This window comes from Glossina fuscipes, unplaced genomic scaffold (genome assembly GCF_014805625.2).
Source record: "Glossina fuscipes isolate IAEA_lab_2018 unplaced genomic scaffold, Yale_Gfus_2 60, whole genome shotgun sequence".
Taxonomy (NCBI): Eukaryota; Metazoa; Arthropoda; class Insecta; order Diptera; family Glossinidae; genus Glossina; species Glossina fuscipes.
In genome coordinates, this window is record NW_023998432.1 from 6,226,811 (window position 1) to 6,253,997 (window position 27,187).

A 27,187-nucleotide genomic window follows, 5' to 3' on the forward strand; every position below is an offset into this window, starting at 1 on the left:
TATCCACTTAGAAATACAAAATTCTGTATGTTTCAGCTTTATAAACGTTCGATACAGTTAAAGATGCAAATAATGAAAATGTTGATAATATAAATAGCAAATCATTCACTGCAATAGCAAATCGCCATCACCGAAGGATGAGGGCGCCATCACCCAGAAGGAAACATCAGAGATCCCATAAAGTATGTATATTCTTAATCAGCATCAAATGTTAATCGATTTAAGCACGTCCGTCTGCCCGTCTGTGCAATGTCTGTTGTAAACATTCTCCTGACCATAAAAATGAAGCTATTGAAAGTTCTTGGACGCAGGTCGGTATTGAAAATGGGTGAGATTGGTCGAAAGACACGGCCATTGCATCGCATAAACTGAGCACGCCTATATTTTTTAAACGGAATGGAAAATTGATTTTTTGTTCTTTACTCATAAACTATTGGAGATGAATCTGTAGTAATTTGAACGCACATTCTACGGGCGATGCTGTATCACCTTTACAAAATTGGAAAAAATTGACCAAGCCTCCATAATATTATGTACCAAAATTCAATTTTTTTTTAAATTCGTTTGAAAGGGGCACAAACAAGCTTCAAAAACCCCAAAGAGTATATAAATTCTGGACCAGTTTCAAATTTGGAATGCACCTTAACATGTCCATCTGTTCGTCTGTCCATCTGTCTTCCTGTGCAACTGTGCAGTATTTGCAGTAAACATTCTCCCGTCAACGAAAGTGAATATATCACCTACAAATTTGCAAAAGAATTTGGGAGGGACATAAACTTTTCATAGGACAAGCCCGTAGCACCCACACTTTTATTTGAAAAATATAAAAAATCAGCTGCGCCCACTCTATATTGTGGAGCATGAAAATATAGTTCTTTTAATCCGTTTGTCTTTTTTAGGATAACGGTGATGCGTATAAAAGATTCGGTCACGACCAAATATAATTCTCTTACTTGTTCTATCTTATCTTTGGCTCTCTGGTTCGGAAAATATTTTATTGTCAGCGAGTGCTAACAAAAACCCCTTTTCTAACGAACACTATTTCATACCATCTATTATAAGCTCTTTATGAGATGTCTTGTGTATTATCTACCTGCGTTTTTAATACAATTTTTGAGCTCGTTTACAAGATTAATAAAAAACAAATTTGTTTTGTTTTATGAGATAAATTTCTTTATAAATTCTGTGAGCTGCTATGCAACTATATCTACTATGGTCGCTATGGTTAATATGGTATTAAAAACGTCTATGCGGTATATTTTGGTTTCGATTTCTGGTCTCACTTTTATTTATTTTCAATTATCGTTTGCAATTGTAATACCAAACTGCGGGCCAGTTGCAATACTGCAACTGCATTGTGTCTCTCAGCCGTTTCTGCAAAGAAAAGGATATTAAAAACCAGTTCAGTGAATTAGAAAGTTTCATTCGTATTGAATAACGACCACCATGTTAATGTATAGAAATTCACAATATGGATATGATAACAACTCAATTAGCCCGATACAATAATATTATAAATAAAATTATTACGATATTCTACAAAATTTTTTTCTTTTTAGATTCTTTTTGTTCTTTAAAAATTATAGGCATGTATATTAGAGATATTTTCTAACTTAGACTATGAACATACAATGGAAACCCAGGTCCAACTCTATGCTTCAACACTTGCGAAGTATAGACGACAAACGCATAAGTGGGAGGCACAATAGGGCATAGCAAAATGAACTGTGCGCATCTTAAACAGAATCGGATGTATATTGTTTCTTCTTTTTTTCTGTGTAAAATTCTCTAAAAGCCATACGACGACTTTGGAGTACCAGGGTTTCTATAGCAAAGAAAAGAAAATGAAACAAGTCAAGTGCCATCCCGGGAACAATTATCGGAAATTTTCTTTCAATTTTTTTAAGACTCGTTACGTGGAAACTATATTGAAACAAAAAAACTTCAAGCAAACGCGCTCTTAAGCTAACTCAATGTAAAAACCGCTCTTTATAATATGATCAATAAACCTGCAGCTTTACATTGCTTAGTGACTGATAGCGCTCAAATCTTCCTCTGTAATAGAGAAAAAGGTCACTGTAACATATGTTAAGAACAGTTTTAAGATTGATTTTGCTATGGAATATTATTGTTGGGTCTCTATTTTGACAAACAATGATTTAACGACACCACATTGTTGATTCCGACGAAAAAGTAAATTACCACATTTTCTGATTGAACTTAAAACGTGCACTTTTGCATACCCTTTTTTTTTCGTGAAACACTTATTAGTACGCTCATTAATTTTTATCAGAATTTCCAAAATTCCAAGGAATAATTGACCTACGGCTACAGCAGCACCACATTTCAAACAACATTTCACGTATTGCTGTAATGGCACCACCTTTCTGGAAGACTAACCCCCGTCTTTGGTTTAATCAATTACAGTCAGAATTACTACCAAAGTCAGTTCTGTTGAAAACGATGTCCTTAACGCAGTAAGTCACCTCATTGAAGTCACAGTAAGTCACCCATTATAAGGTGCTCTAAAAACGCGTTATTAAGCGAATTTCAAGATTCTGAAAAAAAGCATATGCAAAAATTATTGGAAGATGTTCATCTTGGTGATAAAAAACCTTCAACATCTTAATCTGAAATGCGTTAACTATCTCCCGAAAAAGTATCAGACGATCTGGTTCAATATGTAGGTTCTAACGGTTACCGTGAACAATCATTTTATGAGCCGGCTTAGACAGCTTTGATAAACTCACGGTTATGGCAGACAAGATTTATGACCAGTTGGACCGTCGTTTTGTAAGCATAGTGCCTTAGACAAATTGCAATGAAAAGCTTTGACCCAAAATGAGTTATCCTAACGTATCGATGGAATTAAGCTCCAAGATCGCGCACGAAATCAGAACAGAAGCCGCAACTGGAATAAAATAGCATCATTTGTATCATCTGAACGATTGTGCTGATATCATTTCAAGTTTGGCATTAATCCTTACAAATATTGATCCTCAGTAAAAATCAAACGGAAATAAATCCTTCGTCCAAGCTGACTGATGGAGAAAAGTTATACATATGTCGTGCTTCTGTAGGACACAATTTTAGGTATCCAATAGACGGAGAAGCCGGTGCATCGGTAATTCCACCATCTATCCATCAAAAACGTCTAAACCAAACAAATAACTCCATTATCATTTTGCATTTAAACCTTCATTTAAGGCGACAATTGCTATAGAAATTTGTGATTGCAAATGCTCCACAACCAATTATCGATTTTGACTTTCAGGAACATTTTGGATCACTTGTTGACGTCAAAACGTGAAAACGTCTGATCGATAGCACAACAAAGTTAACCACACCTTGTTTCAAAGCAACCAAGAACAATAATTTCTATATTAAAATTTGCTTAGTTCCCGAAATTTCACCATTTCATCTTCTATTATCGGAATTTAAAGGCATTACCCTACCAGCTGTTAAACATTCAGGCACTCATCACATTCAAACAAAGGAACCTTCCGCTCATTGCAAACCGCGGAGATTACCTCCTGAAAAACTTGACATTGTACGAAGAAAATTTAACTATATGATGCAATTAAGCATATGTCATCCGTCGAAGAGCAGTTGGGCTAATCCTTTACACCTTGTTTCAAGCTCTAACAGGTAAAATGGTGTCCATGCGGTGACCTTAGAATTCTCAATAAAATTACGCCTCCGGATAGGTACAGTGGAACATATTTGCACCGTTTTTCGGCTATTTTATAATTATATAATTTACATGGCAACAGGATCTTTTCTAAAATAGATTTGGTGAACGCCTATATCTAAACCCCTGTTGAAAAAGCAGATATCCCAAAACAGCCATTATCCCACCAACAACACTTTTCGAATTTACAAGAATTACGTTTGGTTTGTGTACTGCCAAACTGCAAAAATATTTCAACGGGATGTGGATGAAGTCCTTAAAAGACCTCGAATTTTGTTATGTCTACATTGCCCATAACTTAAAGGAGCCTAAAGATTCTATGACTTAACAATAAAATTTGTAAAGTGCGTATTTAAGAAAAGTGAATTATCATTGCTAGGATATTTCAAAACATAAAAAAAATATTACCAAATCCAAAACGTGTAGAACCAATAGAAACATACGAACTTAGCTAATTTCTTAGTTCGATTCATTATGATTGAAAATTCATCAGCAGTCGAGACGCAAGGAGTTCTCCATTGTACATAACAAGGTCAAAAGAAAAACGATAAACGAAAAATGTTTGCACAGATGAACTTAGAAGACCGTTAGATTGTTGCAAAAAGTAACTTACCGACGCTTCACTTCTAGCTTGCCCGATCGACCTCTATGACTTTGAATTGACGTTTCAGATTTTCCTATGGAAGGAGTTCTACAACTATACTTTCATTATTACTTTCATTATGTTGGGTCTTCTTGGATTTTTCTCAAAAAATTTTCCGAAAACACAATCCCGACGCTTTTAATTGAAAACTACAAGCAATATATTCTGGTGTTAAGCATTTGCAGTAGTTCTTGGAAGACCGCACAGTTATCATCTACACATATCACAAACCTCTTATGTTTGCTTTCTGACAAAAATTGAACAAAGGCAGCTGCTTCAATTGGTTAACAAAGTACCGACATTAGATATGTCAAAAGAAAAATAATGTAACATCTAGTCTCAAGATAAAAAAATTTAAGGTAGAATTAGAAATTTTACTGCAATTCCCATCGCACAACCTTATTTTGAAGAAAACCCAGTTATCAAATTCATATCAATTCATTATTTGAGATTATGCCTAACTTCATATATCCTGGTTCAAAATCCTCAATTAAAATGACTACTAAAATGAACGGTTCTTGTGGGCCTCAATAAAAGCAAATATAAGAAGATAGGTTAAATTTTGCATATTCTGTCAGAAACCATGTGGGAATTAATAATAGTTTTAAGATTAATGCTAACCTAGTTAACATACTTTTAGAATGTAAAAAAGTAGAGCTTGCAGAATGTTGGCATACTTTTGAGCGGAAGTTACATTTTTCATATGTGATTACACATCTGAAATTAATTAATAAATTTGTGCAGTAAAAATTCGAGTTTCTTGCTAAAAGTAAATTGCAGTCGAGTACGTCTATGGTACGGAAAGTTTTAATTATTGTGAGTGTTTGTTACGTCACTATTTTGACAAACAACGATTTAACGACACCACTCATTTATTAAATGCATGTAGGGAATGGAATCAGGCGACTGTGATACTTCCTACACCGAACAGTGATAAGCGAAAATAGTGACTTCTCGATACTATATTTATCTATTACCCAAGCATGTTCTATATTATTGCTCATGAGCAAGTGGCAGAATTTTAGGGTTCAAATGGTAGTATTAGAAAATATGTGAAAGTAGTTATAGCTTACCCCGACATCACCATTTGAAATTAAGAGAGGGGAATTTTTCAGAAGAAAATCTTCTTTTTAGCCTTGTTGCGAAATTTCCGATACAATTCTTACATTGTTTTTCGAGATATAACTTTTTTAATATGTTGCCGTGTATAATTCAAGCACTATTTTTACTTTTTCGTAGTCCTGCGTTTATATTTTCTATTCGGAGTAATAGCGAGGTCTTTAATAAATTAATTTAAGCTCTTTTTATTAAGATTACCAACTTTTGGTTGAAAATTCAACTTTTAAATTCATATACCCGGCAATCAAACAAAAATGAAAGGTGATATAATAATTGCAAGAATGTTCGACACAAAATGTCGTGTAATTTTCGCCATTTCGCGGCAACAACCGCTGTGTGATGGCTACCTCGATTTTCGATAACTCTTGTTGCAGATTTGTTCATAATAATAGGTCGACATAGGGTCCTTTGTGTTGGAAGACTTGTTTCCTTATTCCTATTCACAAAAGTGATAGTAGGCAACTTGTAGAGAACTACAGAGGCATTGCCAAGTTGAGTGTCTTGCCTAAATTGTTTGAGCGAATTGTGGCTCAGCATATAGCCTTTTCCATGAAATCGTATATTTCTCCTCTCCAACGTGGTTTTTGAAAAGGAAGATCTACAGACACCAACTTGTTAGAGCTTACTTGTCATGTTTTCAAGGCTTTTTCTAGTGGCTCTCGCACAGATGTTATATACACTGATTTAAGAAAAGCATTTGATTTTGTTAACCATAGACTACTTATCTTTAAACTCCAAGCCTCTGGCTAACCTTTCTTCTAAGTGGAATGGTTAAGCTCTTATCTGCATGGTAGATCATTCTGGGTTTTATTTAACCTCATTATCTCGGATGAATTCCCCGTGACGTCTGGCGTACTTCAAGGTAGCCACTTAGGACCCATTTTATTTAATTTATACATCAATGATTTGCCCCCTGCGATTAAATTCAGCGATATCTTAATGTATGCTGATGATGTGAAACTGTTTTCTTCCTTTTCCGTAGAATCTCAATGACATCATCTTCAAAGTGATGTGAATAACTTGGTTGCATGGTGCTCTTTCAGTCTTTTGAAACTAAATCTAAATAAATGTAAGAAGCTTTCTTTCTCAAGAAGGAAGTCTTTCAGTGCTCAATATTTCATTGATTCGCACAAGTTAGAAGATGTCGATTCGTTCACAGATTTAGGCGTTCTATTTTATTATAGGTTACGTTTCAATTTGCATATTAACCTCTTGTTAAGCAAAGCTAGGTCCGCGCTTGGTTTCATAAAGAGGTGGTCCAGAGAGCTTGATGATCTTTATATTACGAAAAGGCTTTGCATGTGTTTATTTAGACCTATACTTGAGTATGCCTCTGTTGTGTGGTCTCCTTCATATAGGTGCTATGTAGATTCAATTGAATCTGTTCAAAAGCAATTCTTGCTGCTTGCCCTTAGAAATTTGGGTTGGGACCCGATTGGCCTCTTCCACCCTATGAAAATAGGTTGCTTCTGTTATCTTTACTGTCACTGGAGAAACGTAGATTTGTTCTTGGGGTTTCCTTCGTTATCATATTAATAAATGGTACAATTGACTCGCCCGCATTACTTCGTGAGATAGACTTCAATATTCCTAACGGCTTCTCTAGGCACTTTATCTTGATAAAGCATAGTCAATGCAAATATAATTACGAACTGTTTAACCCGCTCAGAGTTGTTTGCAAGAAACTAAATGACGTCTATCACTTATTCTCATTAACGGACTCTTTAAAGCCCATTAAAGCAACATTGCTTAATACGCAATTTACCTATGTCGTACTTGAACTAAATTTTAACTTTAAACAGTGATTATGAGTCGTAAATTAATTGTATTATCGGTTGCCAAGCTTATGCATGTTTGCGATGGCTTAGGGATTTACTTGTAATTTGGTCCTGTACCGGTTGTGGCTCTATGCTAGTTGTGTACATGTTTTTTTTTTTTGTTTTTCTTCTTATTTGTTTTATTATACTTATACTAAGTTTTAATATTAATTAATTTAAGAGTTTCTAGTATAAGTGCAATAAATAAATAAATAAATAAATAAAAATAAACATCTCCTAATTTGAACCACGTAGACCTGTTTTTTGGAACACATTTAATATACAAGAACAAATAAACCTTTAAATGCTGAAAAGATACAATTTTTGACATTTTATGATGAAAATTTCTCTTGAGTAAATTATTGGTAGGGAAGTAATACGTAAATAATAAAATCTTTGAGAAGTAAATTAAATTAGCTAAATTTGGACCATTTGACGCTTCGACTATCCTCCAATAGCCTTTATGAAAATTATGCATTTACGTAAAAATAATGTACAATTTTTCGTGCATTATTAACATAATGAGTTAATGGCTGTATTACACGAAGTGATATAAAGTGTCTAAGGGTCGGCCTTGCCCGACTATAACATTCCACTCATATTGAAAACCTACATATTTCTAACATCATCAGCTAACATGATTTTAATTAACAATATATGAGCCTCTTCTTCTTCTGATAAAAAAAGAAGGGCTAATTAAAAAGCAATGAATCTTTTTCTTATGAACGTGTCAAATTTACTCTAATAGCACTCGTTATCGACTTGTGTTCTGAGTAGTGCGTGTTTTGTTTTTCATCTGCGATTTTTTAATTGTTTTCGGTGTTTGTCAGTGTTTCTGTGTGTTTAACTCGTGTGTTCTCTGTGCTTTTGCAAAAACTGATTGTCGCAGATGCGATATTTGCTTTCTTTTTCTGCAAATATAATAAAAAAATCAAAAAAAACAAAAAATATAAAAGAAAAATAAAACATTGAAAACAATTGTCATTATCCTCAGCAGTCCCCAAATCTTTTCAAGTGAGTGGTTATTTCCCAATTTATTAAATAAGAGACAACCATAAGGCATAATGGCCGCGGGGCCGCCTGATATAAACTCAAATAGATTTCATTTATTAGCAGACGTATCCCCTCAACAAAAAAAAATTAAAAATTCCGAATTTCCGGTGTTGCCAACCAGTAGCATCGTTCCTATCGACAAAAATATGTTATGGTTTCTCCAACAATTTCGCAATTCAGCCCTTTCGCTATTAAAAAAGCACTGGATTGCATTACAACGCATATAGACTCTATATCGATTTTACGCGATGGAAATTTACTTGTCCTGGTTGGGAAACCGAGCGCTTGGTACAAATGTAATGTAGAACTCTACATTCCAAATCCCATCAGGTGTAAAAACTGCCAACGCCTGGGCCATACGGCAAAAAGATGCGCCAGCCCTCCATCTTGTGCTAACTGTGGTCTTCCTCCACATCCTGAAAACTGTACGCGTGGCTTCTGCTTAAATTGCAACGATCAACACACTGCGTTAGACAAACAATGCCCACGTTTTATACAAATGCGTGAAATTCTAAAAATCAAAACAGAAAATTACTGTAGCATGGGTGAAGCGCGACGCAAATACCGGGAAATTAATCCATCTGGAGGACAAAGAATTGGCAAAAGCAATTTTTACGCTGTTGTCGCCTTGCAAATAGTGCCAAATAAGCCTTTAACTCCAACTCCTTCCAACGAAAAACCTGTTCTACCATCAACCAAAAATTACATTGCCAAACCAGTTCCATTGCCCGCCAAAGATAATATTGAAAGAATCAACAGCAAATATTGAAAAAATTAAAACAACAACACATATGTCAAAATCTAATAATCTAAATCCCTCAGAATCACCAGTTCTCAACTCTACTCAACAAATTACAAGCTGTAATGAATCCAATCTTTCATCTCTCAATCAATCTTCAATTTCAAATTATTCACGTATGCCCACTCGTGGCGGTTCAAATATACGCAGACACCTAAGTACAGATTATTCTCCTGGTAAGAACAAATTATTCACGCAAAACTCTTATAGTGACATTTTGGACGGAGACGCTGACATGTCAACTTAACCTACTTTCCACTCCATGTCGCTAAAATTAAATAAAGAAACATTAAGAGACTTCTCAACAATTTTGATGAACTCCGTACACTCGTAAATGATCTCAGTTCAAACTTTATATCGCTTCAAGAGACCCATTGTAAAACCTCTTTTAATCCTATTCCACCCAAATCATATACTGGATACTTCACGAATGCTGATCAAAATTTATATTCCAAACAAGGTGGAAGGGGAAGACACCTGGTCTAGACCGCATCTCCTACCAAATGATCAGTGCGCTGTCTAATTCAAGTAAAAAGAAATTGCTGGGCCTATATAATAAGGTTTTTTTGACTGGCCATATACCCTACATGTGGAAACTGGCAGCAGTTGTTCCAATTCCAAAGTCTAAAAACGTGTCCATCACATCGGATTATCGCCCAATCTCTCTTTTATGTTGCCTCTCAAAGGTATTGGAAAAGATTATGGCATCTAGATTATCTTGGTTTCTTGACTCCAAGAACCTGATAACAAAGCAACAAGTTGGTTTCAAGCGGGTAGAAGGTGCATCGACATTTGTTACATATTGATTATTTCACAAGCAAAGCAATTTCCGAACGAAATCACGTAACAATTCTCTCAATTGATTTCGAAAAGCATTTGACAGAGTTTTGGTCTTCATGTTATTTTAAGACTCTTAAAATCATGGAATGTTGGACCCAAATTCTTCAACTACATCAAATCATTCATGTCGCATCGGCGGTTCAAAGTTAGAATCAACAATCATCTTTCGGACTCCTTTCCGCTAATGAAAGGCATTCTGCAAGGATCTCCTCTCTCTGTCATGCTTTTCCAGATCGCCTTCAACGAAATTAGCAAAATTCTTTGCCGAGTACCAAGAGTGGAACATTGTCTCTACGCGGAGATGTACACATTTTTACAAAAGAAAAAGACAACACGAAAGCAATCAACATCCTCGAATCTATTGGACGAGAGATCTCCGCATGGGCAAACTCGTCAGAGGCTAAAATTTCCATACAAAAATCTAAAAAAATGCACATTTGTCGAAAGCAGATTTGTGATGCAGGAAATCTACTAATGCATATTGTAGTGTGATCGCATACTATCGTATGCATCCACTTGAAGTGTGACAGAATTATGCGACTTCAGCATAATCCTTTTGCTAAAACAAAAATAAAATTTATGTCACACTTCACTACGGTGAGTATTGCATTTCGTAATGCAATACAATGCCGCATCCGAACAATTATAATTCTGTTTAGATAAGAATAATTTAGTGAGTGATAAGGATAATTTAGTAAACAATTACAATCTTGTTTAGATAAGAATAATTTAGTGTAAAAATTAAGTATAAATAGTGCCAAAGACAATAAAGAAATTTAGTTGTTATCAAACAATTCAACCTAGCGTTTAACTCGCTGGAAATACAAGGCGTTTAATCCGCCTGAAACATAAAGATTAGGGACCGTCTTATGCCGAGATTTATTGGCATTATAAAAGACGGAAAGACTTGGCGCACTGAAGCCGAGCAGCTTAGGGGTAAACTACGCTCCATCATTAAACAGCATTACATTCATTACACTATTAGTGGCTCACCAGCACTAAACGTACAGACGCTGCATATTCTCGGGCTCACTTTTTCCAACAATCACCGCTGGAAAGCACACTGTCTTCGGTTAAAAAATTCTATTTTAACAAGGGTGAATTTCATACAATACGTTGCTTGGAGAAGCCATGCGCATATTAACACTATTGCTTATCTTACCAAAATGCTTGTGTTAAGCAAGATTGACTATGCTTTGATAATTTATGGCAATAGCTGCAAATCTAATATCAAGATCCTTAAACCTGTCTATCACCAAGTCGTCAAAGCAAGTTGTTATGCTTTTCGGACGACGCCCATAAATAATATTATAATTGAAACTGGTCTCCCAACTTAAGAAAATAGATTTTATGAGTTAAAAGCCAAAATAGTCCCCAAGTTTCTTAATTCAAACATATCTATTCTCGGTGATGACGTGAAAAAGATTATTATTGCGAAGAAAATTCCAAAGTTACCCTCTGCAATTGACCATTGTGTGTACGTCGCAAAGGAATTGAATATTCCCTTAAAAATTTTCCGCTCTTTTGGTGTTAGACATCCATGGATTTTGAAAGACTGCTCTTTTGACATATCGCTGTCTATGCACAAAAAAAAATATACTCCAAATTACGTCTTCAGGAATCTAATAGCTGAAAAAACCCAACTATTGGAGAGTACTGGTTGGAATCTTTTATACACAGACGGCTCAAAATCTCTTGACCTGCCTCCTGCTTGTGCCGTAGTAGATGCTACAGGAGAGGTTCTTCTCAATCACATATTTTACGAAAGTACTTCAACTTTCACAACCGAAGCCAGAGCTATCCTTCACGCTGCGAACCTTGCCCATAAAAGCAAATTCAAAATCGTCATTGTTACCGACAGTTTGTCTGTATTACAAGCTATTCGGAACCCTTCGACTTCGAGATGGAGCACCATCCACAAATTAAGAAATATAATTACTACACCCGACGGAAAAATGAAAATGTTATGGGTAGCAAGTCATATCGGTTTATTGGGAAATGAGCAGGCTGATCGAGCGGCAAAGTATGCTGCTTCTGCTCCTCTAATTATGGATGATGTCATGAAAAGTTGGATCTTCAAAGATACATTGGAAGAAAAGTTAAAGTGAAAATTGCAGAAAGAAATTTACAATACCATCATCAACACTACTCTTCCATTAACCCTCAAATAATTCCACCTTTATATCTAACAAACGTTGAGAAAACCAAGATCCAAACATTTTCGAGAATTCGCCTTGGTCATAGTATCGCAACTCACCAATGGATCTTGAAGAAGTCTTCCTCCCCAATCTGCAGTTGTGGACAAACTCTCACTATAACGCACATTCTCTGCGACTGCCTTAACTTTTCCTAGAAGTATTGCATTTGGGGCGACTAACCCTTTGGACATTCTAAAATCAGCTTCAGAACCGAATACAAATTCAATATATTACTTTATTAATACTACTAAGCTCATTATCTAATGTACATTTATTTATAATAGAGCCGATAGCATGTGCTACTAGTGCTCAATGTTTTTTTTTTAGTCTAAGGATTTATTTCATTAGTCTAAAATTATAATAATAATAATTATAATAATAATAATAATAATAATAATAATAATACTCTAATAGCAAGAGTTTTGTGTTGCTTATCAATAACATCAAAAGCAAAAATGAGAAGTTTTTTCCATCAAAATTCGGTTAAGATTAGCGCATAAGCGAAGTTAGCATGTGCAAGGAGATTGGACATCCTCCAACTAAACATTTCGAAAAAGCGAGCAATAAAATTTGACTAGTATACGATATTATTCAGATGAATTTTTTCGCTTGGATTTCTGTCAGCTAGTATCTATTAAATCGTAATGAAGAAATCGTGATAGGAATAGAATTTGGGAAGGGAAAGGTTGCGCCATCAATGTGAGACCCTTCCTAATGCCTACAAATAATAAATTCTGCATTTAACGGCAACGGAAAGCCATCACGCCCTACAAATTTCCGCAACAAAGAAAATGCGAATTTATCAAGACGTAGAACTTAAATTCAGAAAGAACGTCACACAAACAAACAATACGCATCTTAAAAAATCCATCAGGAATTCAATAAGCTTGGCCAGCAAACTTATGCAAAATTCCTTTAAGTGAATAACAATAATTAAAAACTTAAAAATCATAGTCGGGTAGAGCCGCCATAAAAACTTAACCTCACTTTGCTTAACATACTTCACTTATTTTAGGAATAATATACCACAAATTATAGGTGGGGTTATTTTGTTCTAAAAATATTTTTTTGTTGTGTTTTGTTTGGTCCATTCAGTTGTGAGCTACAAGGTGAGAAAATTGGAAATCAACAAAGAAAAAATTCTGTACATTTGACAGTTTTTCTTTTATAAATGCGAAAATGCAAGCCAGGCAGCTGAAATTGTGAATGATGTTTATGGTCATCGGGACTGTAACAACCCATTACATTTAATTTTGGATTAGTCGATACCGTTCAGATATTCTTGATATTAAACACTCACTTCTCACAGGTGGGCCCGTCGTCGAAAAAGTCGACAAAATCACAGAAATGATTGAAGTTGACCGCAGTATTAGCATTCGCAGCATCACCCAGGAGCTAGAGATCGACCATAAAACAGTTTTCGACCATTTGCAGAAAGTTGAATTCAAAAAGAAAATGTTTGGATTCCACACTAATTAATACAAAAAAAAACATGATTGATCGAATTTTGCCAAAAGAAATGACACCGACCCATTTCTTAAACGGATGGTGGCTGGGGATGAGAAATGTGTCACATACGACAACATTGTGCAAAAACGACCGTGATCAAGCGACTCAAACGGTGATCAAACCAGAACTAACAGCCACGGAAGGTTTCTGGGGTATTTGGTGTGATTGGGAACGCATTGTTCGGAATCATAAGACCCAACACAAAATCGGATCTCTGACGTATTTATTCCACAAAATAAGTGGAATATAAAAAAATCTATGAAAAACATGACCATTTTGCAATCAGAAACCGTTGAATCTTTATAGCGACTGGATTGTATTACTGGTAAAATGTTGGATGATCTTTCTTCGAAATAGGTGTCCGAAATTTGTTTTAATTCAAATAAAAATAAATTTCAGAGTATATTAGCCTTTCTTAAAAGCTTTATAAGTTTTTGTGTCATCACGTAACACTGTCGACTTACCATTGAAAAACTTGATGACATCAGTAAAATCCATGCTATTCGATAATATTATGTCACGATAAGTTTCAAGAAGAGCCAAAGCCAAAAATAATACAAAATGACTGGAAGCTACATGTTTAGCAGCCCAGATCACTTCCCAAGCAGCAAAAATATCGTCGTAAATCAGTTCACGTTTAAAATCCAACAAAAACCAACGATAGCAAAAGTAGAAGTGTGTATAATCACCATTTGAATCCATCAAATCGTACATTTCTGAGTCCAATATTTGTATAAGGGATCTGTAAATAAAGTTAATTATGTTCTATTAATAACTACAGTTTATAGTGAATTTAAACAATTGTCACCACTCGACCTCATGTTAGCAAAGTGCATATCCATTGCACGGCCATTGGGAAAATTTTCAATCATTCTTTCCATTAATTTACAAAAACAACCATAGGTTAAAGCTTCATCATCGAATATAACCAGTAACGGGGCCAATAAATCGCACATGCCTTGCATATAACCTACTTCTAAATGCTCCCAGACGTAACTAGATAATCAATAATTTGTTGCTGTTCAATTTGGTTTAAATAAAATTTTCTGTTACTTACGTAGTTATTACATTTCTTAGCTTATCCAAATTCTCATTAGCAAAATACCAATAATTTCGATCACAACGTTGTACATCCTTCTCAATACGATGTAAATTTAAAGCAAAATTCTCTAAAAATTCGAACTAAAATGTAAACGTGAATTTTAGTTGAAATAAAAAAAAATCAAAAATTTAATTATACTACATATATAATATTCGGGTTAAACTTTGTACTCATGAGTTGTTTTATTTTCACTTTACCTACGCCATTTTGCGTAATACAACTCTTATATTCGACGTGAAATACAAAAAATATATCTTATTTCTAGGTAAAAGCCTACCTCAGTCCATAGATGGAAGCGGGTTCAAGACATGAGCTAATGTGGTTTAAATGAAGCAAATTTGCTTTACTTCTGAAATACTTTATGATTATTATTATTATTATTATTAAAAATTTAGCCAGAGAATAAATTCTAAAGTCTTAAAGCACTAGCATCTAAGGCTTTTGGCTTTATTACTTTTCAAAATGTCTAAATCATAGCATGATGTTAATGCCGTTAGAGATTTTATGAATAATGTATGTATCTTATAACTAGTGAAATCTTAGACACTATATTGTCTACAATCATTTTTTATACTTCTTATAGCCACTATGCTTATCTTCAATTTTGAAAATCCACTTTAATTAAACTGTTATTAACTTAGTTATCAATTTCTATTTAAACAGTATTTATTTAAAATAAATTTTGTTCACTATTAATAATTTCAAATCATTTTGTTTTGTATAGTCTATTTAAAGTCCACTTACATATTACCAGGCCTTCTTCCCGGTAACATTCACCTTAGAAGATTCTCTGTTGCTTCATCTAAAGAAGTTATTCACCTGGCCTTAAAAATAGTTGTGCCTACATCTATAGCAGGTTCTAATTGAGTATTGTTTTTTTATGCAGAAGTATAATATTGCATTACTATCTGCATTACTCTTATTGGCTATTTTCCCATTCATTCTTTAAAAGAATAAAATAATAATGAATTGCTATCAAAGGAGTCAAACCTAACGTTTTTTATTCCCGCTTTATAACTGGCAAAACCAAACCTGCTATTGCATTGTTACAATATGGTTTTACTTCAAAATAATCTTCAAAAATATTACATATCGACTAAGTAATGGATTTTCCTTAATGGAGCAGTCATCTTCGAGCCGCTAACTCTTGAGACTGCTTCAACACAAAATAATTTTTAGTTTTACATGAAACAGCATGTACGCAGCTTCTTCCGCAAGTGTTATATTCATGCGTTCTGTTAATAATTCTGTTCAAGGGGTTACGTCACACCAGCTCTCTACTCTTCTCTACTCTACTCTAAGGTTCGCTTTTACATATGTTGCCACGAGGGTGTTGACGTGCGTAATGTTCGATAGGTTTACGTTCACCTTATCCGCTGCTATTTTCCTTCAACATTTCTCCATGCTAGTGATGGGAAGATGGTCATTTGACGCAAACTTTAGGAAAATACAAAATACCCTGTTATCCGATGTACCAATAGCATTCAGCCTGAATACTATAGATACTACATCTCACACATTCACAAAAGTGTAATCTACCATTTGAACGAAGCAAAGTTTCGTGAAGAAACTCATACCGCTCTGCAAGCTCGACTCATAAAATAAACTGTTTTGTTTAGCAGTAGAGGTACCTTGTCCGTACATATCTTTCCAAATTAATACGAGTCTAAGTCTGGCTTTTTTTTTCGTTGGCTGCATTAGTGAACGTAATTTCTACCCAAAACAGATTGTTCCAACACAATTTGTGCCCTGATTTCGAAACTACAATTGGACATATTAACTGATCTGGTAACCATTTTCTTAAATACCTTTGCAACTCTAAAGAGCTAGACCAATCGACATAGTTATAAATTCGAGTAAGACAAATAACGGAAGAGTATTCAAGTAATCACCTTCTTCTCTCTTTAACCATATAAGTCGTCAACGGCTAACATCAGACAAACTGAGATGTAAAAGAATGCGGTAATTTTTCTCTTAAAAACATTAAAGGTTTTGAAAGTAAGTAACGCATTCCAGGATCAAGCTGAATGGACAATAAATGAGCGGTCGATCAAAAAGGGAGCCAACAAAAGGGGTCCCACTCGACCTAGAGAACTGTTGTCGTCCAACTAGAAGATCGGACGATTGTAAGCAATAAAAAGTTTTTAGAGATATATACAAAACTTAAATTTTAGGTAGCCTTAGATGAAGAACTTCAAAAAAGCATGGATGAAAGACCAAACGTCTAATCTCGACGATGTCTAAGTTTAATATTATCGACAAAACGTGTAATGAAGCTGACAATAAACTTAAGCCTATCAAGTTACGATGAGCAGCCAGACATACCTACAATACAGTAATTAAAAAGCCACGTGAGAAAAGCATGCCCAATAGTATACCTTGATAGGCAGGTGCAAGTTCAAGCAGTACTATACAAGCAGTATAATTTCAACAGGATAAAATATTTTTTAGCAGACATAGTGTGAAAGTGCAGGCTAAAGTTATGTTTTCGATCAAAAAGTTCCCAAAGAGAAGTCATACCGTCCGCAAATTCGGACTGTTTTCCACCGTTCAAGGAATAAATAGGCCGTGAGTATGGTGTTAATAATACACACTAAATGGATTCTTATACAAGGAAAGATCATACTTGCAAAAAGAATGATCTCCTCTAATGAAGGCATTAAATACTGGCATCTTATATACGTTTGGCAAGTTTAGGATGAAGAACTCATTAATAATATTTACGTCCAGCTCATCATACTCGACCCTATCCCTTCTCTTCTGGCGTATCTTCATCTCATATTTTTTAAGATTAAAATTTTCAAAAGAGCTGTTGCAGGCTCAAAAATTTCGCATGACTTCGCAAAAATAGTCACTTCATTTAACAATCAGAGGGGATCACATATACTGTTTGTAGAAAATTTCTCTAAGATATATGACATATAAAATGTCAAGTGAATGACGCTAACTGTGGGCCTTGTTACTCGCTAAATATTCAGAGTTTGGGATGTGATCCAAGATATGGTAAAAAATTTTGTTCAGAGCTTCAACCTAGTAGTCAACTGAATTAAAAAAGTACGTAGAACTAAAGTCAAACTCACTAACTAATAGATGCATTCGCGCTAGATTTCTTAAAATTTGTGTAGTAAAGGATCAATGCAACTCTACTGACTTTAACAGGCAGCGATAAAAAGATTAGTGAATGATGTGAAATATCAGGTACTACAGCCTGACCATGCTAGCCCAAATTAAGATTCTCGCTTAATTAGAATACAATAAAGATATTGTTCAAGCTGTTTTAATTTGCTACGGATGCTAGTGCAATTAAGTTGATCTATTTTCATTATTGATGGAGAGAGAATAGGAATACGAACCCTAAGAGGATCGTTGGTTAAGAATACTCATGTGAAGTTCGCGAGATAAGCGTGTGACGGAGTTAATAACAGAATTTGAATACGATCACAAATTTGAGATAAGTTAGAGGAAGTGAATCAACGATCATTTCGTGATCGGAAGGAATATAATTTATGATGGGCGTCATAGTCTCGGGATTTGCAGATTTTACATTGGAAGGGGAGATCGTGATTTCTGGAGTTGGTTGGCACTGGGACAGTAGACTCAGTGTTTGATCGTTTCATAGTTTGTTTAGAAGCCGGAGGAGAGCACTTAGGGAAGCTCTCAAGAGAAATTGAAATATTTGGATTACTTCGGTGTGTGTAAGTACTCTGACAACAAGATTAGACTCGCGTATTGAGACGTTCTGCTGCGTTTTTTTTCGGGCAATTTGTTTTTATGTTGGAGAAGCTTTGAAATTAGAAAGGTGATCACCCTTGCAATTAATGCATTTTTTAGCAATGCGAGGACATTTTGTAGAGCAATCATAGCTTGTGCCACAAGAAAGACAGAGTGGATTTTGGCGTGAGCATAACTTATCAGTGTGCCTGAAACGCCAACATTTGCGGCATTGTAATGTCGGCTCGACGTATGGTTTAACCGGAAAGTCAATGCCTTCCAAACAGATGTGGGTAGGCAAAACATTCCTGGAAAAACTCAAAGGAACTTTGCTCAACCGCACCCGAGTTAGAGGAATAGTCGAATTTGTAGAAGCGTATGACTTCTGTAGCTTGGCACATGCGCTTGAGTGGATTTCAACTTCGGTGGAATTAGAGGGGGTAGAAGCGACCTCACGGGTTGCACATAATTCGGACAGAATATACACGTTACAGATGTTGTCAACTGAAGTATTGGCGGCAATAGATTTTGCCGTAGCCGCATCGGAAGAGATCAAGATGATTTTTTGTTAGAGACGAAAAAAATCTCTAAGCTATGGAAATCACGATATAAATTTCGGTCATGTTCGATTATTGGCAATGCATTTTTCCTGGAATGAATAAATACATTATACTCACTTTTGGTATGGGTATAAACTCTGGCCTTGGGGATTTTCATGGAGATGGTGTGGCCCTGTGGCGAAACCATATTTCGCCAATTTAGTTTTGTAGATTCAGAGATGATCAACAGTCAAGTTATGAAATGAAATGGATTCTAAGTGTGTAGTGATGTTTTTTGAGTGAGACGAGTTCCGCAGTGTGATTGTAACGTTGTTCCTATTCCCAAATTCCACTTTTTCAGATGTTTCAGCTATTGTCTTTTTATTTGGATATAAGGAACTTTTTGTGTCAACTGCGTTGCACAAACAGTTATTTGTTTTGTTTTTGCTTTCCCATTTGAAATGACTTCATAATGACTTTTAAATTTCAATTATCGGTAAGTTATTAATGTGTTACTTTTGCACACTTTCACAAGGGTTTTTTAGAGTTCTCTTGAGTATAATATGCCAATACAAATAATAAATTCAAAAAAAAAGATGATAGGTTTATAACATATGTACACATAGCTGAGTAACTAACTAAAAGCTTACAAAAGTGTAATAATCGTGCCTCTAGCAGGACCTTGTTAAGAATTTTGAATTTACCAATTTTCCCACTTCTCTTTTACTTCCTGTGTATGAAATTTTGTTTTAAACATAATGGTGTCAAACTTTCGTTTATATATACTCGTGACCGTATGCGACCACCAATAATATTTTTTTTTTTTTTTTTTTTTAAGTTGTGTATAAACTTGGTAAGACAAGAAAAAATTTCCGCACGCCACTATGTTTATGACAGCCAAATTATTAATGTAACAAATGATTTTTTTAATTTCAACGAAATTATAAGAGGAAGGTTGTATAAAAACATTTCTAAGAAGCATATCCACAAGCGTCAAATTTCTTTCTAATTTCTAATTATGAATCAGTTGATTTATCCCAGTCTTGTGCATTAATCTGTCCAGGCTGAAAAATTAAGTGCTTTTATGGCAGTATCATATTTGTAATAATATAGACAAATTCTTCAAGACTTCAATTAAAAATAATATAGACAAATATAAGTGAACTCTCAACTGATATATTCTTCAACGACGACCAAGAATATATACTCTGCAACACGTATTTCTACGCACATTGACCGAAAGTTTAAGAAAAACAACTCTTGAAATACTTAAGTACTTGAAAGGATTGTAAATGCAAACCATTTAATTAAATCTTAAGAAACTCACACTATACACACCGCCATTGGAACTGGCCGGTGATACGCAAGCTGATTTGGGCTCTTTTAGTGCCTCAAGAGATGCTACTACAGTTATATCCTCGTTGATCGGTGAAGTCAAACTGGTTTTACGTGACGTATTTTCAGTTTGCTCATCAGTCATGCATTCTAAGGTATCATTTGACGCAGCTTGCGTTATAATCACCGCATGTGTAAGTTTTCTGTTATATGCGCTATTACCATACCGTACATCATCTACGCTATGATATTTACGGTCATTATCTTCGGGTACTCCTTCTGCATCGTCCTGTGAGATTTCTTCCGTCTCTACATTGGCGGTACTATTTATTGCATCAACAAATTCATTTCCGACAGTCTCATAAGAAGAAGTAGAAGGAGAACTTTTTATGCTTAACAAAAGCAAACCACTTTGGTCGGGGGTACACACCATTTCTAGTTCCGTTTCAGCAAAGCAATTATCTTGCAAAACTAAAGACTCCACGGGGTCAAGATTTTCAAAACTTAAAATAGCTTTTTGAAATGACCGCTCTCTTTCCGCAGAACTTACTTGTTCTTCTTTTTTAAGGTCGATGGAGCCTTTCTTATTTTTATCATTAAACGTATCTACACCATTTTCCAGGATTTCCACACTACTTTCATTCTCAAATCTTGTTCGTAATTTTTCACCATTACATGGAATGCTTGTACCATTTTCCCCTCCATCCCCACAGTTTCCAATATCGCTTACGACGTCGTCATCAAATTCTATACCTGTATCCGAAAAATCAGAATTATCGCGGTCATCAAAGACGTCATTATCCAAATCGATATTGTAATTTTGTTTTTCTGTAGACTCGCAGGTAAATTTGTTCGGCAGGCTTGAATTGTTATATTTGTTTTCTAATGATATTTTCGCTAACGCGTTGGCATTTTGCTCTTTCTCACGTTGACGAACTATAGCCTCTACAGCCAACCATTCACTCATTGTCGTTTCATAATAATGCTTAGTAATATTGTCAACTTTTGTACGCTCTTCAGTTGTCGAACCAAAGCTGAAGGGTAGTGAAAAATTGTAAAATTTGTTGACTTAACATAAAATGCTTACCTGTAATGGCCTAAAAGATACGGCCAAACTTCCTGACGTAATTCATGAACCACACCACCAAAATACACTAAACGATTTACCTCATCTTGATTAGTTATGACACCATTTTCATGCATGGTTTCCCATTTTTCTTGAGTCAAGCCAAATCCATCAGCAGCCACTAAAAGTAGGGTTTAAAAAAATTTATTAGAGTCAATATAGCAAAACACCAACAAAGTCGCATGTTCAAAAACAGGAATTTTTACAGTTTTGAAAAGCGATGTAAATATGAGACCGTGCCATCTCCGAAGACTATGTTCGATGCTCCCAATAATTCTTAGTATAATTATATAAGATTAGATAGATTTTAATGAGACTGGCCTGGTATAGTTTTACCGGTTTCAAGCTAATCAAATAATGAAGCTTTTACATCTCAACAAACTTATGATTATTTATGATGATTAAAGAACCTACCGACAGATTAGCGATCATATGAAAAGTGAAATATGGACACAAGAAAGCAGCTATGTTTTTATCAGAGATCGAACTAAATATAACATAAAATTAAAAAAAACAGCAAAAAAACAGTTCTGCAGGCTACTGCTACAAATGAATATGCTATACATGCAAAATTGCCATTTGATTAGCGGGTAAAAGAGCCTTTCCTATTTTACAAGGACATCCGAATTTATGTCGACTGAATGAATACTCAGCATAATTAATTGTAAGAAAAACTCGTTTTCATACTTTTTTCTTTAAACCATTTCATCAAATGGCTAGTCAGATAAGACGCAGTGTTTGAAATGTTAGATCTGGTTTAACGTGATCAAAACTTCAAAAGATACTTACAACTCGGTGTTATGAACCCGTGCACTAAGCCTGATAAATGAGTACGTACTGTAGACAAATGTCTACAATATGCTAACCAACCATAAAATGCTCTCGAAATAATTTGACGTCTCATTGTAGAACAAACCAATTCTATGCTGGTCGTTTGAGTTATATGTATCTAGTGAAAAAGTAATCTTTCAATCAGCTTCTTAATCACAAATATTCTTTAAAAAATGTTACCAAAGGTGTATCAGTCACACTTTGTTCCATTGATAGACTTTTACTCGAACAATCGCTGCTCCCCGTTGTTGAACAGCTGCTTAAATGTTTACGTCGTGGACTAGTACATCCCAGCTCTAAAATGGAATGTATAGCGACTAAAAGGAAGTAAAAACTTCTAATAATTTTCCAAAGGACATAGCAATTAACCGTACCGAACTCTTCATGCTGACTTTTACCAACGACCCGGAAGACATAATCAATAGGTGTTTCAACTGCGGTTTCCATTACCGACGGTAAAATTGTTCTTCTTACACTTTTTGTCCAAGGAAACATTTTCCCAGTACTTCGCTGGGACCATAGTGGTGGATCTAATTGACCATGCGGTAAAAGACCGGTCTCTAAACAACTTAAAAATGCTTGCATATGACCCCCTTCTGGAAAATTTATAGGCGGTCGTTGCACGCCGTCTTGCCCTACTAGTATTATAATACCACCTGTATCGTCGCCACGATTCTGATGGCAATGCACATAAACGATTTCGTCAACATTGATGTTTAGAGCATATGCCCAATAAATGTTCAAATCGTTAGCATCACTGTCACTGTAACCGTTCATTAGCTGATTTGGGGTCCATTTAATCGTTAGCGACTGTATGGTTTGATGAAGACTTAAATAACCGGGAAGAGGTTCGTTGAGATCCTTCTATATACGAAATTTCAAAAAGTTATATAAAATTCAAGCAATTCACTGAAATACTTACTGGTAGAACAAGGACATTGTTTTTACCATACAGTAAAGTAGTCCGGGTATTTTGATGCAGGGATTCCACATAATCTTTAGCTACAGTGGCTGGTGAACTTACTTTATATGAACTACTGCTAGTATCTTCTGAACTCGTGTGTAAGCTACGCTTAAAGTTTATCAAAGGACGATGACAAGTAGGCGGGGTACGATTGCCCGAACTTATGCGATGCCTTTGAATCTAACACAAAAGATTTAATTACAATAATTAAAAACGTCCACATCATTGTATATAACTAAGTATGCGTTCTTACCAATTCATCGGCTGGAGGATCTGACCAATAATGATCAACTGTTTTAGCTTTGGTGAATTCCAAAGCGCATGGACCTACCAGCAATGAACTTAATATAGAACCGTAATCAGTGTCAGCCACCAAAGCGTCGCGATCATAGTAACTGCTAGCATTACTAACTAAATGCTCAATTATCTTCGATAAACGTTTTTCGTACAAGGCCATCCGTATCCACAAGTATCTTTCGAGTAAAACAAGCTTTGTTAATGCCTCCATTTTCGTAAACAACAAATATCGCTTCTCAATCGGAAAGGTAGTAATACTTACTTTACACCCGTCTGTGAAGTCGATGTGCCGGACACAGCGTTGATCGTTGTTACCGAATTGCTGCTAAAACCTTTGTTTAGCAATTTTGGTTTAATAATGCTATCGCTACTCGAGCAGGAACGTTTACCCGCCACTACACAGCTTTCAGTTGTAATTTCAAAATCTAACAAGCGGCGACTTATATAATCTGCTTCCGGACAATTTTTGGAAATTTTCTGTATCAAAGCCGTCGTAGAGGAAGTTTTAAACAGACCTAAAGCTCTTCGTCGAAGACCATGACTTAAAGAAGCTTCCACAGCGCCACATAACGACGTCACGGAACTGCTCTCTTCATGCACATAATGTTTAGTTACGGCCTCTTCCATTAATTGTTTCACTTCTTTCTTCACGTTAGCTATCAAACGCTCTTTAAGTTCAGCATCTGTGGCAAGAAAACGGAAGAAAGTATTGTTAATTCGAGTGATTTCAAATTCTTTCATGTATTTATTAGTAATATTACAAATTCTACGTACATTCTCGTCAATTTCAATGTAGATCTATTTATGGACGTTAACTTCAGCATATATGTATTAAAATTTACAACAAACACTATCTGCATAGATAATAGCATAGGTATTTAGGACTTGAGCACCTATTATTTGATATTGATTAGCAAAGAAGTGGAAACCACATGCTAGTTAGGATTGTTGCCTTCAGTTGTCCATGAAAATGCTGGATCATGCTGATTTCTTAAGGGTTATAAGGAGTCTTATGATATCGTGAATGCGTAAAATTTTTGTTTGTCTTCGATAAGGAAATGTAAAATAAACTTACTTCCATAATCACTCGTAATTGTGTGAGGTGCACCAAAACTGACAACGAACTTAATGATAAAAATTTTGGTAATAATATTTGCACAGATTTCTCCCATTAGTCACATTTTAGATGACCGTGATGGGCGTCATTGGACGAACAAAACAGACCGACAACGTCTGCGTGTATAGTCCTAGGACCATCTATTCCATGTGCAAGTTTTTTTTGTTACGTTTCGAAATTTTTTTTACTTGCGGCATGACATCTATTTGCTTCACCATGATTTCTGGATTCTGGCCAAAAGTATTTCTCAGCTATTAATCAGATCGTAGCTCTACGTGCTGGATGTGTAATGGCATGCAATTTTTATGGCTCCTTTGCATCATATTTCGTATGTTAGGGTCGTCACTTCCGTTTGTTATCTTTTACACTATGCATTTCTACATTACTTTGAACCTTGATTTCGAAAACTCTGAGTAAAGAGTCCGCAATAATGTTTGATTGGCCTCTAACCTATTGAATATCATTAATAAGTTGGACAATATATTCACCATGAATTTGTTTTTCCACGGCTTTAGTTAGATCTTGAACCTTAAAGGTCTAATAGGTTTCTTGCGGTATATTTATCATGAAAAAGATTATTATAATTCTCGACCAAACTCCCTATATTTAATTTCAGACAAACAAAATTTTTTGAAGCTGAAACCAATTAACCTGATTTAATTAATTATTTGAACAAACAATATCTTTCATCTGCTGCAAAGCTATCCATTGAGATCCATTTGCGGGAAATGCAGAGATGAAGCAACTGACAAGAGAGGAGGTATGCAAATACCGGATTCAACTTAAAGTTTAGACCCTGCTTTGCTGAGATGCGATGGTGGATGTGTTCCTTTCGTAATCAATCTCCGGGCGATGAGGTACTTGACTAACTTGGAAATCTCAACGCCTAATCTTAACCTCGGCAATTCTTTAAGTAGCCTCACGTATTTTTTTGTCTATGCCTAGCCACTTAGAAGCTATCCCTTACCACTGCTAGTAAAGCGTTGCAGAGTCGGGCAATGTAATTAAAGAAAGGTGAGCCTCAGTGGTTTGTCGTACGATATGGAGGCAATTTCAGGATGAGTCAATGGGAAAGATGAGAAAGCCTTATGGCTCTTGTAAAGGGCTTAAATGGTGGGCCTATCATTTTTATCTCTGCAGAACACTTGCCCCGAAGGTACCTATACATAACCCTCATGTAGCCCATATTACACCGATATAGAGAATATCGAAAGTTTCGGACACACCTTTTCACCCATGAAAACGTAAACCTTTCGTTGTGTGCGTACTTGTGAGTTATAATCTAATTTTGGCTGAATATAACCGGTGTAAATAGTACGGTGTAAATAGTAAGTCGCTCAAGCCCTTGACTGGATCTTTAACACTTCGAAAACATGTTTTGTCCAAAGAACATCATTGTGTGTTCTGATGCCCACAACAGGAAGGGTTACCGATTCTTCTATATCGTTGTACACTTCAGTGCTGCTACGCGTACTGATGGAACAAAAGGGATGGAACAAAGCGCTGTTGTCGATAGCGTTTTCGCGGACAATATTGTCGTTGGGTGAAATAGTTGCCTTCGCTTAATGTCAGTCATCAGCTCCAATATCTACTTTAGGTTTGTTTGTCCGCACTATTCTGAAAAGTCTTTATGTAGGAAAAAATTGCAATTTTTAAAACTTCTCCGCAATAGAGCTAAGAAGTAATATTTCGGTACTCTATATTGTTGTGAAAGCTTTAGATCGGCTGGCGTAATCTTTTGATCCCTCTCAAATATAGTCGTTTCTACGGAGTCTTTACACGACAATAAAAACTTCGAATTTTCATATTAAAAACTGGCTCATAATAACACATTGACAAAGAAGTCGACCTTACCGAATTTGGACTACGTAGGTCTATTTGTTAAATATCAGTTATAAGCATTCTTATGAAACGTAATTGTTAATTGTTTGGTGATGAAAAATTGTTCAGATAGTAATTAAATAAAAAAACTATGTCGACCTAATTTGAGCCAGATGGCTCTTTTCCTTGGCTCTGTTCTATACAAGATATCTCACGACTACTATGCCCTTCGGAAACAGGCTTAATTTTTTTTAATGTTTTATGATGAAAATTAATTCATAGTAGCCTCTCTGCAACAAACTGAAATAGTAAATATTTGTGTATTCTATGTGAAAATTAGATTGGGAGGTATAAAGGTCCGGCCATGCCTAAATATAATTTTCTTCTCGCTAAGGAACCCTTTTTTGCACCAATTTTCTAATTTTGTCTATATCTCACGTAATTTTGTATTGAAGTTTTGTTGTACAGAAGTTTTATAATAATATTGTTTTGGATAATAATATATTAAAGCTACCTTATTTTTAATAATTGTTTGAATTGGGCACCTATTCCGCAAGAAAAATGATTGATTATTATGCGTTTCCCGCCAGTTTTTTGACCTTCGCATTCCATTAAGCATAATTTTGTTTGCTTTTCTCTGTCTTCAAAATATGCTGGCCGACCTGCAGACGCAGT

At 35.3% G+C, this 27,187-nt stretch overlaps 1 protein-coding gene across 1 annotated transcript in view; it reads right to left on the bottom strand.

Moving 5' to 3' along the window:
* Positions 1–900: 900 nt before the first annotated feature.
* LOC119637519 (small G protein signaling modulator 1) overlaps positions 901–27,187 on the bottom strand; it is a 31,922-nt gene continuing 5,635 nt past the window's right edge. The window contains exons 2-13 of the mRNA XM_038033578.1: positions 23,837–24,257; positions 23,531–23,750; positions 23,236–23,457; positions 22,688–23,177; positions 22,494–22,630; positions 22,272–22,431; positions 21,444–21,603; positions 20,349–21,390; positions 14,727–14,851; positions 14,486–14,665; positions 14,134–14,411; positions 901–1,374 (exon numbers count right to left, since the gene is read on the bottom strand). Of these exons, the coding sequence (XP_037889506.1) occupies positions 1,286–1,374; positions 14,134–14,411; positions 14,486–14,665; positions 14,727–14,851; positions 20,349–21,390; positions 21,444–21,603; positions 22,272–22,431; positions 22,494–22,630; positions 22,688–23,177; positions 23,236–23,457; positions 23,531–23,750; positions 23,837–24,257 (3,524 nt within the window). The 3' untranslated portion in view covers positions 901–1,285. The remainder of the gene's footprint in view (positions 1,375–14,133; positions 14,412–14,485; positions 14,666–14,726; positions 14,852–20,348; positions 21,391–21,443; positions 21,604–22,271; positions 22,432–22,493; positions 22,631–22,687; positions 23,178–23,235; positions 23,458–23,530; positions 23,751–23,836; positions 24,258–27,187) is intronic.